The following is a 17030-nucleotide window of genomic DNA, read 5'->3' as shown; positions in this document are numbered from 1 at the left end:
TTGGTGATATTCTGACTCCTGGAGGCACTGTGACTACCAGGGACCAATGGGAGTAACTGTGAACTGGGGAGAAACACCCTAAAATTCTGAGATTGTAACTACATATAACTTGTAATGCAAACAGCATTTAATGAGTGAAGAATTAAATTCATGAAACATAACGTGTGCTTATAGGTAAATTAAAATGATTGTATTTTGGAAATAGTGGGCACAGTAATAAATTTTCTATATCAGTTTTCTAGATGGAGATGCTAGACAGACAACTTTACATCCTTCTGCAGTCCGTTGCTATAAATATTTATTTTTTAAATGTTGAAAATATTAAGGTTGCATTCCACCTGCATTGGTCCATGTTGTTATCACTAATTATATTTTGAGGGCTAACTAATACTATATATATTTACAAAACAAAAATATTTTGTTTTATTCATGTATATCATATCTTAAATATTCTCAAGATTAAATCTGCCCTTTTATTTTGAAAGGTTCTTTCAGGCATTAGACATCTACGCTATTTGGGAGTCAAGGTATTCGTCAGGTTTCAGGTTTAGTATCTTATATATTCTTCAAAAAGAGGCACAGTCCAATCCTGCATTTTGAAAATGAACGCAGGGCAAGGCCTCCCCGGTGCTTAGCTTGAGACATCCCATAGTTACAGACAAAAATCAGCCCTCACTAAATGGATTCGACGTGAAAAAAATATTTAATTTTGCTTCCAAATTCAAACACACAAGCTGTATGTGTTCTGCAGAAGCTAAGACTGAGTCTTCGGTGCCTGAGGGCAAATGGAGAGTTTGGGCCCCTCCTTGCTACCTGTGGTCCGGTGAGCGTTGGTCCCCAGCAGGCCGTTGTCCTCCTCCACCTCCGTCCTGGTATCGAGCCCCTCCTGGCCGTTCATGCTTGGGCTGTAGTGTCTGGGCTTCATCAGCAGGGACTTTCTCTTGTTGACAGGGACCCCTGAGGCCTGCTCTTCAGCTCTCCTCTTCTTTGCCATGGAGCAATCATATGCCGCACTGTAGGGATTGAGGCAAATGAAGAACATGGTAAAATAGTTGACTGCTATTTGACGTTCATGAGTATGACTCCAAGTCTGTGGGAACTTGGGACTAAAAGCCTAGGGCTTGTTTTTGGCAAACCCTAAAGTTTAGGGTTTGCTGTTGGCATGAAAGAAAACAGCCCATCCACTGAATCTATTGTGGATTCTATGTTACTGCCTATCCAAAGATCATCCTTAATCCCGAGGAAGCATATGTGAATCTGTGCTTCGCTTGGCGCTACACTAAATACCCAAGGAAGGATGAAACAAGATTTGCACTGGCTTGCTAATCCGAAGAAACAGCTAATGTGAAAAATTACCACCGGATACAAAATAAACACATGCCCAGGATGGATAAATTGCAAGGTTTTTCAATAGTTGTTTGCTACCCAAACTGCTTATCTCTGCCACAGTTGCACATCAAACTTGAGATGCCATACCCCGAGCTTTGACTTGAAAGAAAGGAGAATGAAAGGAGTGGACGTTATGAACACTTAATCAGCCCATCTCCAGAAGCACCCCCCCACACACACACCCAAAAATGCTATGTGGCATTCTATTTTTTTACTCTCACCCTTTCAGCACACAGAACAAACACAGAAAATGAGGAGAAATAAGATTGGATTTCACAAGAATGGGCAACAATTTATTCTTACTCCTGTTCTCATATCATTTTATTTGAAAATGCTCCTGAGGATGGCCCTTTCAAATAGATTTCCTGCATACAGCTCACTCGGATTTAATGTAGATCACGCTATGTATTGGAGTTAAGACAAGCATTCTCTTAGCAAGATACAGGAAGACCAGAGGGTTTAGGCAACAGTGAGTCTCAAAGTAGTATGTTATTCCTTACTCCATCACTAAGAAACTGATGAAATGCTCAGTAATATTACTAAATAGACAAAGGCCTTAAGTTGTTCTCTTTAGAAACATTAATGCAAAGATGGTGGCCCACTCATGAGAATTACTTGATTATTGTTATACATGCATCCTTGGATTTCAAAGAGTAGATTAAAAAATGTCAGAAGAAAAAAATACTATTTCTTCTAGGGGGAAAAAAGATTCTGGAAGGAAAGATCATTCAAGAGGGTTAGAAATCTCTCAAAAATAGATTAAAATAGAAGAATTTAAAATTATTCTGAGGAAGAGAAGGGTGTAGTGCCTAAATAAGCTAATGTGCTTGTGTAAAATTTCTCTTCGGAGCTCAGATTTAAACTGACCATGCACAGAAGATAGAGCAAAAGAGAATATAACCAGAGAGCAAACATATGCCTTTATAAGAAGACTGCAGCAAACAGAAACGTACATGGCCTAAACCTACCAATTTGTCAAGGAAAACAGCGTACAAATATGGTTATGATAGCATGAGACCAAGCCCAGAGACACAGAACTACCCTTCCCCTTGCCTTCTTTTCAAGGAGATTGACCTTTGAAGAAGGAGGGACAGAAACAAACATATCAAAGGGAATAAATTTCCTAGTTATATAAAAAAAAGTTCAAGAAGTTCCCTAAACGAAAGTCTCCTACATCAAATGAATTTCCATCAAAGATGCTCAGAAGAAATACAAGACCACTAAACCATTATCTCAAACTAAGGTTTATAGAAAATAAAAGAGAGTCCTAAAAAATATTAAAGCAGTCACTCAGATATTAAAGCAGGAAAAAAAGAGTGGATTCTTAAAACCAACTTAAGCATAACAATGGAAAGAGGCTGAGAAAGTTTACGAAGATGAAGTTGTGTCAGTCCTGGAAACACTGATCAAGGAGACATGGGTGGTCGGGTGGTTAAAAAGAACTGGTCAGTCAGAAAAATGTCCTGTTTTTCTTTGATGGTGATGAATGGGACTACACATCTACTACCTGCAACACCCTTACAAACTTTGTCTGGTTAACACTGTTACCTACATGTACTTATAAAGACAAATTACATTCCCCACATCACAGATCCGGTCATTGCTGGTGCTGAAGCCCAGTCTGCGGGCCCCAAGGCTCAGGCTCCCTCCTGCGTGTCGCCAAACCCGAACAATGAACTTGGGTGATTTCCATATGCATGTGGCAGTTGGGTGAAGTGGTGCCTGGATAAACCAGCCACCACTCTAACTGCAAGGAAGCTGCCTGTCACCGGGCGTTACCCCATGCTTCGGGTGCAGGTATCGACGATGTCCATTAGCTCTGGGGGTGCTACTGACTTGCGGCAATGAAAATCATGCTGAGGAATGTAATCAAGACCCCCAAACTGTCCAGAGATGGAGCAGTAGAATGAATCTAACGAGGTGACATTTAATGGCAATAAAACTCAAGATCAGTATTTGGATCCAAATAATAACTGTGTCAAGGACGAAGAAGAAATATAAGGTTTTATCAAAAGTACACATTTAACTGAAAATAAAGTTATTGTATTTGATACACTGTGTGTATCAAATGATGTTCCTTACGTAATATTAGCTGTGTAATCTGGAACATAGAATTGAGTCTTTTGGAAAACCAAATTCCTTATCCATAGAACAAGGGTAACAATTTTCATATCACATGTGGCAGGTGGAAGGTAACATCTGGGCTGGTAAGAACAAAAATAGGTCAAGGTAGAGCTGGTCTGACTCCCAGACCAGTGCTCTTTGGACTTCATCAACATCAGGCTGATGTGGCCACTCTGCAGCATCTCTCTCCGACACACTGTGCGGGTGTATGCATGCTTGCATGTCCATAAAGGCACTTTCCTCTTTTTACGTCTAATTTATATTTACATAAATTACATTAGGTTTATACATAACATTTGCTTTAAATCTCACACTCTGCACTTCTCCATTGCAAAGTAGCCATGGCCCCCGACAGCATTTGGAGCTAAAATGAAAAGGCTTTATAATAAATATTGCCCTTTGTGTGCGCATGGAAATGGTCCCTTTCCCCAGTTTTCCCCGAGGGCACACTATTTTGGCTTTATTGTGACACTTCACTGTGACACTGCAATGAGGGAAAGCCATGCTTTACATGTCACTGAAAGAAATGCCACAAAATGCTAACATATCTTCTCGAGGTTGCCAGAAATAATTTCCACTGGGTTGTGTTTTCCCATCTGCAGAGCTCTGAAATGTTAAGGAAATAAATGAGCTCTATTATCTATATTTTTCTAGTAGATGAGAAAGAAAGAGAAAAAATACCCCTGCATTTATTGTTCTGTTCAATCAAACTGTTGCTTTAAACATCCAGAGTCCTCCAGGGAACTTTATCAACGCACCAAATACCTTTCAATGCCATATTTCAAATCTATGGTTTCGATTTTATTAAAATATCTTTAACATATCTGCATTTTTACCCAAAGGAAATGTTTGGTTACATATTTAATAAATGCTTCCATTTAGAAACTCAACTTCTAATTTGAAATCGTATTCCCTCTGATGACAACATATGACTGAAATTTTATTTAACAAATGATTGAGGAAAACAATAATTAGATAACATGAATGAAAAAGTCAGTGCTGGAAATATATTTAGAAGTCAAATTCATTAACTTTTCAGATTTCAGAAAAGAGTACAACAAATTAGGGAACTGTAACCCCCAACATTTGTCCATTAAGCTCTGGGCTCCAGAACAGTTTTCTAGTTTATTTTCCACAGTAATCAATTCTCAATGCAAGTTACCAGAAAATATGTAATACATTAAAAAATGTAGCTTCAGCAGTAGATATATTCTAACAACAATTTCCCCAAAAGAATATAACAAAAATGATTTGGAAGTTATTAATCCCTGAGTCCAAAGAAATTATTTACATGCTCCAATATTTCCATGGAAATTTCATAGTGGGTATTCCTACTGATTTTTTCTATCTAGGCAGAGTAGTGCAGACTCATGGAGAGGTACCAGAAAGTATGAATTCGAATTAAAAATAAAATAAAATGGTATATGGTGATGGAAAAAGAAAAACTTAAACTATTTTTTTTTTAGAGGCATGATTGTGTTTGAGGAAAACCCAAAAGAATCTATAGATAAAACACTAAAATAAGGAGGTGAATTTAGTAAGGTCACTTTAGAAAATTATTTGCATTTCTATAAAGCAGCAATAAACAATTAGAAATAAGAATTTAAAAAATAAAACCATTTATACTATATAGAAATAAGAAATACCTAGGAATAAGTATAACAAAATATGTATAAAGTGAATATAAAATTGCATTTCTATAAAGCAGCAATAAACAATTAGAAATAATAATTTCAAAAAAATAAAACCATTTATACTTTATAGAAATAAGAAATACCTAGAAATAATATAGCAAAAAATGTATAAAATGAATATAAAACAAATAACATTTCGAGAAAATTAAAGACAAATAAAGAAATATAAAATATTCATGGAATAAAAGACCCAGTGTTGTACAATTTGAATTCTCCCCAAACTTACCTTTTAGATTTAATACAATCCCCAGGAAAAAAATCTCAAGAATAATTTTTTTTTTAGAAATTAACAATTTAATTCTAAAATTTGTATGAAAATGAAAAGCCCCACGAATAGCAAAGATCATCTCAAAGAAGAACAAGAACAAAGTTGAAAGACTTATAGTCTTGGATATCAAAGTCTGTCATAAATCTGTAGTACTTAAGATAGGGTGTTATTGGGGCGAGCATCAACAAATAGACCAATGAAACCGAAGAGATGGATGTTCCATCTATTGGGTCCAGAAATAACCTCACACCTATATGGTCAATTTATGACAAAGGTGTCACTTGGGAAAGGGTTGTTACTTTAATGAATAGCACCAGGTCCATGGGATATCTATCTGAAAAAAGTCTTGACTTCTACTGTATAGTAGATACGAGAAATAAATCCAGAAAAAGTATGAATTTAAAGCTGCTAAAAAAAAAAGTGCAACAATATCCTCATGTCCTTAGTGAAGATTATAAAAAGCACTAATTTAAAGGAAAAGACTAATTAGCATGGCTTAAAATTAAAAACTTTTATTCACCAAAAGATACCAGTAAGCAGTGCTTCCTATCAATATTCTGATTCTTGATCTGTTGACACAAGCATGTTTACACTGTGAAGATTCATTGAGCTCTACTCTTATGATATGTACCTCCTTCCATTATACCCTTCAAAACGGTTTTTTAAAGACCAGTAAGAGTAAAAAAAGTAAGCTACCAAGTGGGAAAAGTTTCTTCTAACTCATATATACAGAATACTTTTAAAATCTTCTAGATAATTAAGAAAATGACAATTGATTTAAAAAGTAGCAAAAGCCATGGGCAAGCACATCACAAAAGAACTGATACACAAATGATGAGGTGCTCAGGCTCTTTCATTTCCAGGGAAATGCAAAAAAAAAAAATTATTGGCTTCTTAGCTAATAAAGTAGGAACCCTAAGTGGGACCCTCTAAAACTTCTCCCTTCCCAGCACCAAAATAGTAAATCTACAATATTATATTCTAGAAGGCATGGCAAAGGTGAGTGCCACCCTTAGAACTTAGAAAATGCTTGGTGGGTGGTCCCTATCATTTTTTCCATTAAATTTACAAGAGTGGACCCCAATAAGATTGATCCTGGTGATTAACAATGGACTGCTACAAACTCAAACAAATAATAGTCCTTTCTGCTAGACCAAAATATGTGATGTTTACTTCAGCAGATTAACAGACTCAGGTATGTGTTTTGTAGTCACTAACAGGACAAATACGTTCTTTCCCATCGCTATCAGAAAGCAGAACCAGGGTCAGTTAACACTCCAATAATAAGAAAAAGAATGTAGGTCTATAGCCTTACTGAGGACTGTGCAAATTCTACTGCTCTCTGTCATAACACAGTCCACAGGGACCTGGAGAGCAAGACATCCCACAAAACATCATTGGCAAGTTATGTTGATGACAGCATCTTAGTTGGCCTATTACAGATTGGATATGCTAAAAATTAAATGTGGTTGAATAAGAACAGCATCTTGACAATACAGGTTAAATGCAAGTATAAAATCGAGTTTAAAATGACTCTTTTTACTTTAATTAGTCAATCATCTGAATACTTTTTTTTACTTGAACTAGTATTCCTAACAATAAAATAAGAATGACAGCTGTGAAATTTCATAAGATAAAAATACTGTATTTTTGTTAGCATATGATAAGCCCATATACATTCACAAATACCTAGTTTTAGAAGAAAATAAAATGTACCCCCATTTAATTTCTCTCGCACAGTATTTCAAAGAATTTTATATAGAAACTAGAGGCCCAGTGCATGAAAAGTCATGCACTGGATGGGGGAGGGGTCCCTCAGCCCGGCCTGCCCCCTCTCACAGTCCGGGAGCCCTCAGGGGCGGGAGGCGACCCGGCAATGAGGGGAAGGCAATGCCCCCATCACACCTCTGCTGCTGCCACTGCCAGCAGCACAAGCCTCGGCCGGCTCTGGTTACCTGAGCCTCGGGTGGCCCTGGGTGGCTGGGCAGCCACCATCTGAGGCTTGCCTGTGCCTCAGGCCAGCCCTAGGCAGCTGAGGGGGGTGAGGGGACTGGGGGGCTCTGGCCTTGCTGCGCACCTGCCACCCCGGCGGGACTGAGGGGACTGGGTGCCATATCTTGTGGCTGTGGGTGCTGCCATCTTTGAGGGCGTGGCAGTCAATTAGCATATTCCCTCCTTATTGGCTGTGGGTGCCACCATCTTTGTGATGGTGTGAGGGTCAATTAGCATATTCCTTCTTTATTAGATAGGACTAGAGGCCTGGTGCATGCAAATGCGTGCAAGTGTAGGCTTTCCTTTCCCTGGCTTCCAGCACCGGCTTCCCTCTGGCACCTGGGACCTGGGCTTCCCTCCAGCCCGGCTTCGTCAGGAATTCCCTCTGGCACCCGGGACCTGGGCTTCCCTCCGGCCCGGCTTTGTCAGGAATGATGTTCGGAATGACATCCGGTCTAATTAGCATATTACCCTTTTATTATTATATATTGTGCTGCCAGCAGAAATTTTGTTGCATATTATGCTTGCAAAAATGGTTAAATTTTAAAAAATAAAAGATCAAAGCACTGCTTAAGTAGGGGGATTGGAAGGTGCTCCCCCTCCTCCCTCCTCCCTGGGCTGGGTCTACAGGACTGCACAGTCTGACAGAGTCCCTCCTGCTTCCTGTGGAAGAACCAGCCACGCTGGCTCAGCTTTTTTCTGTCAGAAAAGGGGTTTTAAGCCCCAAACCTCAAACTTGAAAGGAAAAAAAAATCTTAAATACAAGTATCTTCATGAATGACGCAGAAAACCATCATTCACCCTGCCATTTAGTCAGTCAACATCCTAGTTTATTTTTCTGGTGAATAATGATACCTGGTATGTCCTCTCCCTAACTTTGCACCTGGTCTAGACTTTCTAGAGTTGTGTGTAGCACAGTGCCCCGGGGGCTTGCTAGAGGTCATGGAGAATCTGGGGGGGCGGGGGTGGCCTCATCTCATCCCTGTGCAAGCACTTTGTGCAGTGAGAGGAGGAGCAGGACCCTTTCGTGCACGCTCCTAATGAAAGAAGAAACAGTTCACTTCCTCATAAAACCTAGAGGTCAGAGTGAATTGCAGTCACTTACTAACGGGAATGAGAACTATAAGGTTGTTGAATAGAATGCAGAACCACTATCCAGGCGCTGGCGAAATTCCATTTCAAAAACTCGATCTCAGCCCTCACTTTTGAATGGGGACATCAGAATGGAGTAAGTGATCGTGATTGTAAAGTAGGCATAGAAAAGGGTCTGCTCTAAATTATTTCTGAACAAAAATGACAAAGGTGGTTAATATTTAATTTGTGATCATGTGAATAAACTCAAGATCATATGAGTTAGAGAAGTCCAAGGGGGAGATGTTTATTGGGATCAACCCATAAGGACATTATCTCTACTCTACCGTATCCAAATCTATCAAGTATCAAGTTCCTATTATGTGTATGATGCAGATACATCTTTATAAATGAAAATGATCTCATTTATTCACAAAGTAAAAATCATTAACTAATGATGGGGTTTGGTGCTTCTTTGTTACTGTGGGCCAATCCCTCCCAGAAACACTCAAACCAGGGCCACGTAAGTAAAATTGAGTTAATGTAGTAGGGCGGGAAATCAAGATCAGGAAGCACAAAGGCCTAATTAGTACCGTAATGAATGAAGTATAGGTGTCCTTCTGTTCTCTAGTATGAACATGTTTTTTTCTTTTTCCCAAGATGTACATACATGAACTCTTCCTAAGGAGAAGACGCTGGGGGGTTATTGAGAATGACAGAGAATGGAGCTTAATGTAAGTTTAAACTTTTGATGTAAGAATTAAATGTTTTTTCATGCAATAGATAATCATACCTTGCATATTATAATATAATATGGTGGCTTCTTTCTCTTTGACATTTGCTGCTTGTAAGTGAAATTCATGTATAAATAGTTTTATTGGGTGTTATTTATATTTGTATTATTTCTTAGTGAGGAGAGTCACATTATATTTGTCATCAAGAACAGATTTTATTAATGTCGACCTTTTCATTGTTCTCCAGTGGGTTTTTTTTCTGACGATTTCTGTTGTTTTTACTTTAGATATTTCTCAATGTTCAAAAGAATATTTTTCCCAGCTTGAAGAAAGGTGGATCTATTATGAACAGTTAGAGTAGCAATTTGCAGAAGGACAGGTCATACAAAAAGAGGGAAAGATTAGAGAGAGGGAGGAAGTGTCTGAGGTGGAAGGGGTCAGAATGGAGGAAGGCAGGGAGATTAGGAAGAAGTGAGTGTGGTGGGTTATTGGGGTGTTGAGGGGGAACTAGCAATGAGCACTAAGAAGGTACAGTCCGTGTGATAAAAGGAAATCGGGGAGCATTTGTGTTGGGAAGTCACACTTCTTTGAAAACGGCCATGGAGAGCAAGCCTGCCCACCTTGCCTTTCAGACACTCAGAGCCATGATCCTACAGGAGAGACAGAAGGCTTTGTGTCGGCTTTCACCCACCAGGACACGGGGTCCTTGGAGGCTCTGCAGCAATGACCATGAACACTTTGGGTGTCCAGGTATCTCAAACCTCTCTATTCACACAGGGGGAGAGAGATGAAAAGCAGCCCCCAGGGGCATATTGCAATCATCCCCCCAACTCCCAGCTTCACTCCCTGGCTCTGAGTTTGAGTGAGTCCCTAGAGACACACTGCCCACTCCAACTCTGAGAGAAAACCCCACGTGTGCCTCCCACACAGATGGAGTGAGTTCCCATGCCTCAGGCTGAGAACCACTGTGAGGATCTTTAAATAAAACCCCAAAAGTATTCTTTCTTATCTACAGTCTCTGTGTTTTGCTGTCTCAGCCTTCGATTTCTTCTGTGTTCACATATCCAGCCGTGGCTTTACTTTCTGATCTTGTGGCATCCAGCCACTCCTGTCCACAGACTTACTTGGCTGATCCCTTCAAACAAGCAAACCCAGGAAAGGGCATGATGCACTTCTATTCCAGTTTTGTTTTCTCTTCGGGACCAAAAATGACCAAATGAGATCCAGGGAGCGGTTAACAAAATTAAGAGAACCTCACTTTTCTAGTTGATACTTTCAGGAAATATATTTGTAGAGGAAAACACTTATTGGCAGTAGGAAAATGAATTAGAAATGATTATAGCTAGAGGAGGCTGTTCTGTAGTGAAGGGGCTAGTGGAAGCTCTGTTAGCAAACAGTCTTGACTTTAAAGGGACAGACCTAGTGAAATAATCTAAGAATTTAGAAGCAAAAAGTTGCAGTCCCTTTAAAGATGTTATAGAAAATCGATATATGAGACATTTCTTTACAATGAATTACTAATTGCATTATTTATTCTCAAAACACACACTGATAGACAATAAAAATTAAAATATTTCTCAAGGGACATCATGTACTAGGGCCACAACTGAATAAAATAGATTTCTTATCCTTAAAATGTTGACTGTATCAAAAAGGAAAAATTATATATGATTAAAGTGGGGTTGTTTTTTTGTAGTTTGCTCCTTTTTTATTGTTTTCCCAACTAAACTGTAAACTTCAAGGCAGGGATCTGCTTTCTTTTGCATGAGTGGACAGATGGATGGGATGAATAATAAAATAGCTATGATTAAATGTAATAAGTGCTTGATGACAGACAGGAAAAGAAGAGCTCTGGGTACACAATGGAAAAAAGTATCCATCAGGCTGGGTGGTCATGGGGAGAATGCATGGAGGAGGTGACATTAATCATTAGCCTTGAAGTATGAGAACAAATTCCAAATGGGAGAAGATGAAGGGAAGAAGTTTGCCAGAACAGCCTGTAACAGAGTTGAGATGGAAAGAGCATTTTATAAAATGAAAAATAAGAAGTATCCTTAGGTATGGATTTCCTGAAGAAAACAGCATGGTGATGAGATTGGAAGAACAAAATTTGGGGGGAGGGGGCTGCTTAGGAAAAAAAGTACATTCTCTTTCAAGGAGGAGAACATAAATGAGAGAAAATACGCAATGAAAAAAAAACACAAGTGAAAGGTAGCATAAGAGAGGCTCAAAGGCAAAGATAAACTCAGGAGATATCTATAATAATAAAAGCGTAATATGCTAATTAGATCAGACGTCCTCTGGACGACCTTCCAGATGAAGCTGGGGCTTCGAGGGAAGCTAGTGTTCCGGGTGCCAGAGCGGGGAAGGAAGGCCTACTCTTGCATGAATTTCGAGCATCGGGCCTCTAGTATTTGAATAAAACAAGAAGTTAAATTTAACTATGCTTTGAGATGGGGGAAAGGGATGGGGCATGGAACAGGGAGGTGAATTTAGAGGCCAGAACTGAAGGTGCTTTCTAGAAAAAAGGTTTCATTAGTCAAGAAGGTAGCAAGACTTGACATTTGAACACTTCTCCAAGGTCACTCAGCTAGTCACGGATAGAGCCCCGAACCCAGGCCTGCAATTACCCCATTGTTCACTCCACTGCATGAACCAGTCAAATTCTAAGTGAGGGTTTGCATTCAGAATTATGAAAGTCACCCATTGAAAGAAAATATTAGAAGCTAAAGCACACCATGTCTTGGTTGTAGCGAGTTGATTTGTCAACATTGTGGGACATTTATTTCAGTTCACACTTTAAGCAAGAACAATATTACAAGATGTCAGAAACACTGTTTACAAACATATCATGTAAGTGAAATGGGACTTCAAATGATTATAGTTTACTTAAACAATAACAAGAAATGAAGTGTTTTGCTTGAGAATCAAAGTCAATGCATTCCTTCTTGAGTGTTGATGAGAAACAAGAAATAGTGTAAATAACTTTGTGTTGAGTTAGAGATTTTCAAAGAGCACATTAGGATGGGAAGCTACCAACCAAAACAACAATTGTGAAGTGCTCAGCAGGTTGAAAGAAACCTCCATATATTGGTTACCAGTGTATCAAAGTAGCAAGACAGTCATGTGACATATGGAAGCTGACAGATTTTGGATTTTGTTTGAGACAATAACTTTTCTGAGAATACACTTGAGATGGCTAGAGAGTCATCTATGGATGCATATAAAATGGTGTTAAAAAGTGTCCTTATATAAATTCTCTTTCTAGTGACCTTTGAAAAGTATTTAAGAAAGATTTAGTTGATTTCAAACACTTCCAAGAGGTCCCATCAAAGACTTGAAAAAGACCAAGGCTTGTGCTTTTTGCTACGCCACCGTTAAAATTGTTTGTTTGGGATCCTGCTACTCTTCATCAAATAGAAATGCCAACAATCATTAACAAGAATTCAGAGATCAAGAAAATTCCAAAGAAACACCATTGAAGATTAGCTTTTCCAAGTAAGGACTAAAAAAACTAGCACTTCTCCAACTTTTATACACATGTTAATAGCCTACAGATCTTGTTAAAATGCAGGTTCAATAGGTCTGGTGCGGCCCAAAAATCTTCATTTTTAATAAGCTCCCACGGAATGCCACCCAGCTGATACTCTGAATAGTCAAGCTCCGGGGTTATATTTGATCCTCAAGTTGGAAGTGATCTCTCCCTCTGAATGCTCATAACACCCACAGTGATAATATTATATAATTCCTTGGGTTTATTGCATGGATACCTTTAATTTCATCTCCACTGCAATACCTAGTACTACGCTCTACAGAAGAAGGGTTGGGTGAACAAACATTGAAGGAAATATTCATTCCTCAATCAAGAGTGGCAAATTCTGCTATGTAAAAAGATTTATGTTACAAAAAATAAAAGCTAGATGGGTGAAAAAAATTATCTCTATGAGTGAGCTCTGCAAACCTGAACGCCACAGTGAAGTAAATTTTCATGTGCAACCTGCAGTGGTGGCATTTTGTCAGTGTTAGAAAATGTCTGATTTCTAGAAATATTAGTGCCTTAGACTCCTATAACTCATTGGTTAATATCCTTGTGATAGTATTTGATCACAGAAAAAAAAGGTAAAGTAAATAAAGCATATTTTCTTGTTCTGATTCCTTTCTAAGAAATGCCACTCTGAATATTTACTCATAAGCCTCATAGTATTTTTTTTCTGAAATGAAGACATAATTTAAAACAAAGGGAATATACAGGGAGTGAAACTTTGAGGCATAAGATGACAATCATTCCAGAGAGGTCATTTTGTTTATTGTACTATATTTACTAGGGTAAGAAAGTGTCTTAAAATGTACTAGGGAGGCTTTTGACAAGAATGAAAATAAATAAAAAGAGTTTGTTCTTTAATAACTACATTCCATTAACTATAATGCTATCATATATTTATAGTATTACATAGCCTTTTATAGCATTTAGCATTGAATTTGCTATCAAGTGGGCCTGCAATATGTGCCTATTGAGTGAATTGTTGAAATAATATGCACTGTGTCTAATTGGATCCATAAAAGCTCACGGGATAGTCAGGACAAATGATATTATCCACATTTAACTCATGAGCCAAGTTCAGGGCAGTTTAGTGCTTTCTACGCGGTTTTTGACTACGTGACTGAACCAGAGGCAGAATTGGGTGGTCTGTCCCATGCCTTTCCGTACCCCCTGCAGCAGAAGCATAGGAAAGCCATTCAGAAGCTGGAATATATTTTCTAATTAGAGCAAAGGGTGTAAAAGCATTTTTCCAATGCATGAGACAATTACCAATATTAGTAGGTGCAATCACATGAGGATCAGATTAAGGGTAATAGTAACAAACAAAAAGAGCAAAGATGAGACAGAGGTCATGATTTAGAAAGGTGCCAAGAGAGCCTTCCAAACACCACCTGTAGCCTGAATTGTGTTAGAGGAAAGACTGGGAAATGCTAATAAGAAATCTGATTAAAGGTGGGCCTGTGGTTATAAATTGCTTTTTTAATGGTGATGATAGTAACTGACATAGAGGATAATAGGGAGATGAGAATGTCAGTATCAATTTTTATTAGCGTCATGAATAATATAGTGTATTTAAATTAGCTTCTTTTGGTTTAGTATTTTTGTAAGTGGTATCTCTAGAAGCAATAACATGCTCAATGCATTCTAAAAAGGAAAACTAAATAAAGTTGCCAATATTCTCTACAAAATAGCCTTAACTCTTATACTGAGGAAAATATGCTATATTGCCTAAGGTGCTCAAATTTCAGACGCAAAACAAATTCTGGATTCTAGGTCACCACAAACCTGAGGAAAAATTTGAAGGAGCAAGTGTAGCCAATGAACTTGTACAAAATTAAAAAGACACTAAAAATATAACCTAGCAAGTAAATTAGAACTTTTTTTCAAGAATTTACATAGAATGATCATTAGGGTCTATATCTGGGGTCAATTTAAACTATTTCAGCAGCAACTTGAGACCTACTCAGCCCAGGCATGATCATTCTGTTGAAAACAAGCAATTATGAAATTAACAGTAATCAGTAATTTTTACAAACAGGTTCTTATTCAAGAAAAATAGGTGAATTAAGTTGGTTTCTAAATGTTATCAGCAATTATCACCAGCTTTCTGAGTTGGGCTAATGACAAATTAGGTAAAATTAAATATCTGATAAAAATAATTTTTAGGGAATTAGAACAATTTATTATTTTATTGTTTTATTGTTTTTAATTAAAAGATATTCTTTGTTTGAATTTCAGAAAATTAAGCTTTGAGAGACACACCCTAAGGGTTAAAGCATAGAATTTCAAAATCCAGCTGAACCATTTCTTTTTTTATTTATTATCTAGGCAGGTACTGTTAATTGTGTAGGACAGAAAGCATGGCTTGGAGTTGAGAAGCTGGTCTCTGAGTCAGAAGTCTGGGTTACAACTAGTGGTGAATGAAATCTTGGGCTATTTACATAAGCTATTTAGTTTCACTTTTTTCATCTGAAAATTGGAACTCTCATCATTTTTTCCCTTATAATGTTGTTGCGAAGATTAAATGACAAACAATGCTCAAGAATGTGTGGCATACAATAAGATCACAATAAATATTAGCTCTATTATTATTATAATAAATGCTAATAAAGTAACTTAAATAGTAATTCTTATTTCTCCAGAAAGTTCTATTAAACATGTTTTCCCCCACAAAGTTGCTTCTCTCTATGAATTCCTTCCTTTTTCTCTATGAATTACATATTTCTCCTTGGCCAAAGCACACACTCATCTGTTCAATATTCTCTTTTCTTTTTCATGCTATCATACAAGACACGTCACTCAAAAGGCCTCTCCCCTCCCCTCCAAATAGTTGGAGTCTCTAAAAGAGACTCTGGCTGAAAACACAACCACTTCCACAGGCGAGCAGACCGTGGGCTCGTGGGCACCCAGTTTCTGTGGCAGACCAGTAGGAAACTGTTCCCCGTGAAGGCAAACATCTCACCCACTTTGAGCCTTTGATCATGTAACCGTCTTTTGATCATTCTACAGGGAACATAAAGTCTCCAAACAGACAGGACTTTTAAATGAGAACAGATCTTAAAAGCAAGCATTTAAGTGAGCCAGAAAATTCAATCTTTTCATTCTGCCTCAATGTGGGGTATACTGTATGTTTTGCTCTTATAAAAAGTAGTTTATCATGTAAAACTCTCAGTGATAACATTGATAATGGAGGCAGGGCCATGGATTCCCTACTAAAATATTTCCACAGCGAAGGGCATTAGCATGAATGCTTGTACTCGGTTCTGATAGATTTGTGCCCCATTAAATGGGTGAACCCAAACTGACAGAATGAATCCTGGGACACAGAAGTAACTCAGCCCTGGCTTCGGGAAATCACAGAGCACAGTTTCCTGGGAAAATAACTATGTGAACTGTCAATGCACACATGACCAATTTCAATGTGGATCCGACACTGTTACATATCCTTCAGTTTCCAAACATTTCCCTGAGGAACACATACAGACCACTGTTGTTTTCACAAACGTGGGTTAGTTAGCGGGTTTGGGACTTTCTGGGATTGCAACAGTAAACCTAGAGCAGAGACAAGGTTCTAATCTTGTTCCTGACACAATTCCACTACAAAATATCATCAGTACAGAAAACGTATTGGCAGTATGTATTTATTTTCAAATATGTACTTTAAAAAACCACACTAGCCTGGCCGGTGAGGCTCAGTGGTTGAGCATCAACCTATGAACCAGGAGGTCATGGTTCCATTCCCAATCAGGGCACCTGCCCAGGTTGTGGGCCCAATCCCCAGTAGGGGGCCTGCAGAAGGCAGCCGATCAATGATTCTCTCTCATCATTGACATTTCTATCTCTCTCCCTCTCCCTTGCTCTCTGAAATCAGTAAAAAATATATTTAAAATAAATAAATAAATACTTTTTAAAAACCACACCATACTTCACAATAATACTGTTAAAAAAAATCTAATTGGAGTTTATTCTGCAAAACCTATTAAGGTGGACTTTTCAGAATATTACCTGAGGTGCATTTACAATATACAAGGTGGAAATGCTTGGACCCACCCCAATAGCTATCAGTCACATTAGAAAAAGCCACGTGGTTACCTGATAGAATTATCTGAGTATTAAAAAAAAAGAGTAGAGAATTTAGGACTTGGGTTATCCATTAATCAAGTTCTTCACTTACCATCAGTGCACAAACAAACCACATGTGAGGTGTGTACACAGAG

The 17030-nt window shown here is 38.2% G+C and overlaps 1 protein-coding gene across 13 annotated transcripts in view; it reads right to left on the bottom strand.

Moving 5' to 3' along the window:
* ST18 (suppression of tumorigenicity 18, zinc finger) overlaps positions 1 to 17030 on the bottom strand; it is a 260995-nt gene that overhangs the window by 60109 nt on the left and 183856 nt on the right. For all 13 annotated transcript variants that reach the window (XM_014532477.1, XM_014532476.1, XM_014532485.1 and 10 more), the window contains one exon: positions 814 to 1013. In XM_014532477.1, coding sequence (XP_014387963.1) covers positions 814 to 1013 — 200 coding nt within the window. The remainder of the gene's footprint in view (positions 1 to 813; positions 1014 to 17030) is intronic.

The sequence above is a fragment of the Myotis brandtii genome, unplaced genomic scaffold (assembly GCF_000412655.1).
Source record: "Myotis brandtii unplaced genomic scaffold, ASM41265v1 scaffold896, whole genome shotgun sequence".
Classification (NCBI taxonomy): domain Eukaryota; kingdom Metazoa; phylum Chordata; class Mammalia; order Chiroptera; family Vespertilionidae; genus Myotis; species Myotis brandtii.
This window is presented reverse-complemented; position numbering and strand designations above follow the sequence as displayed.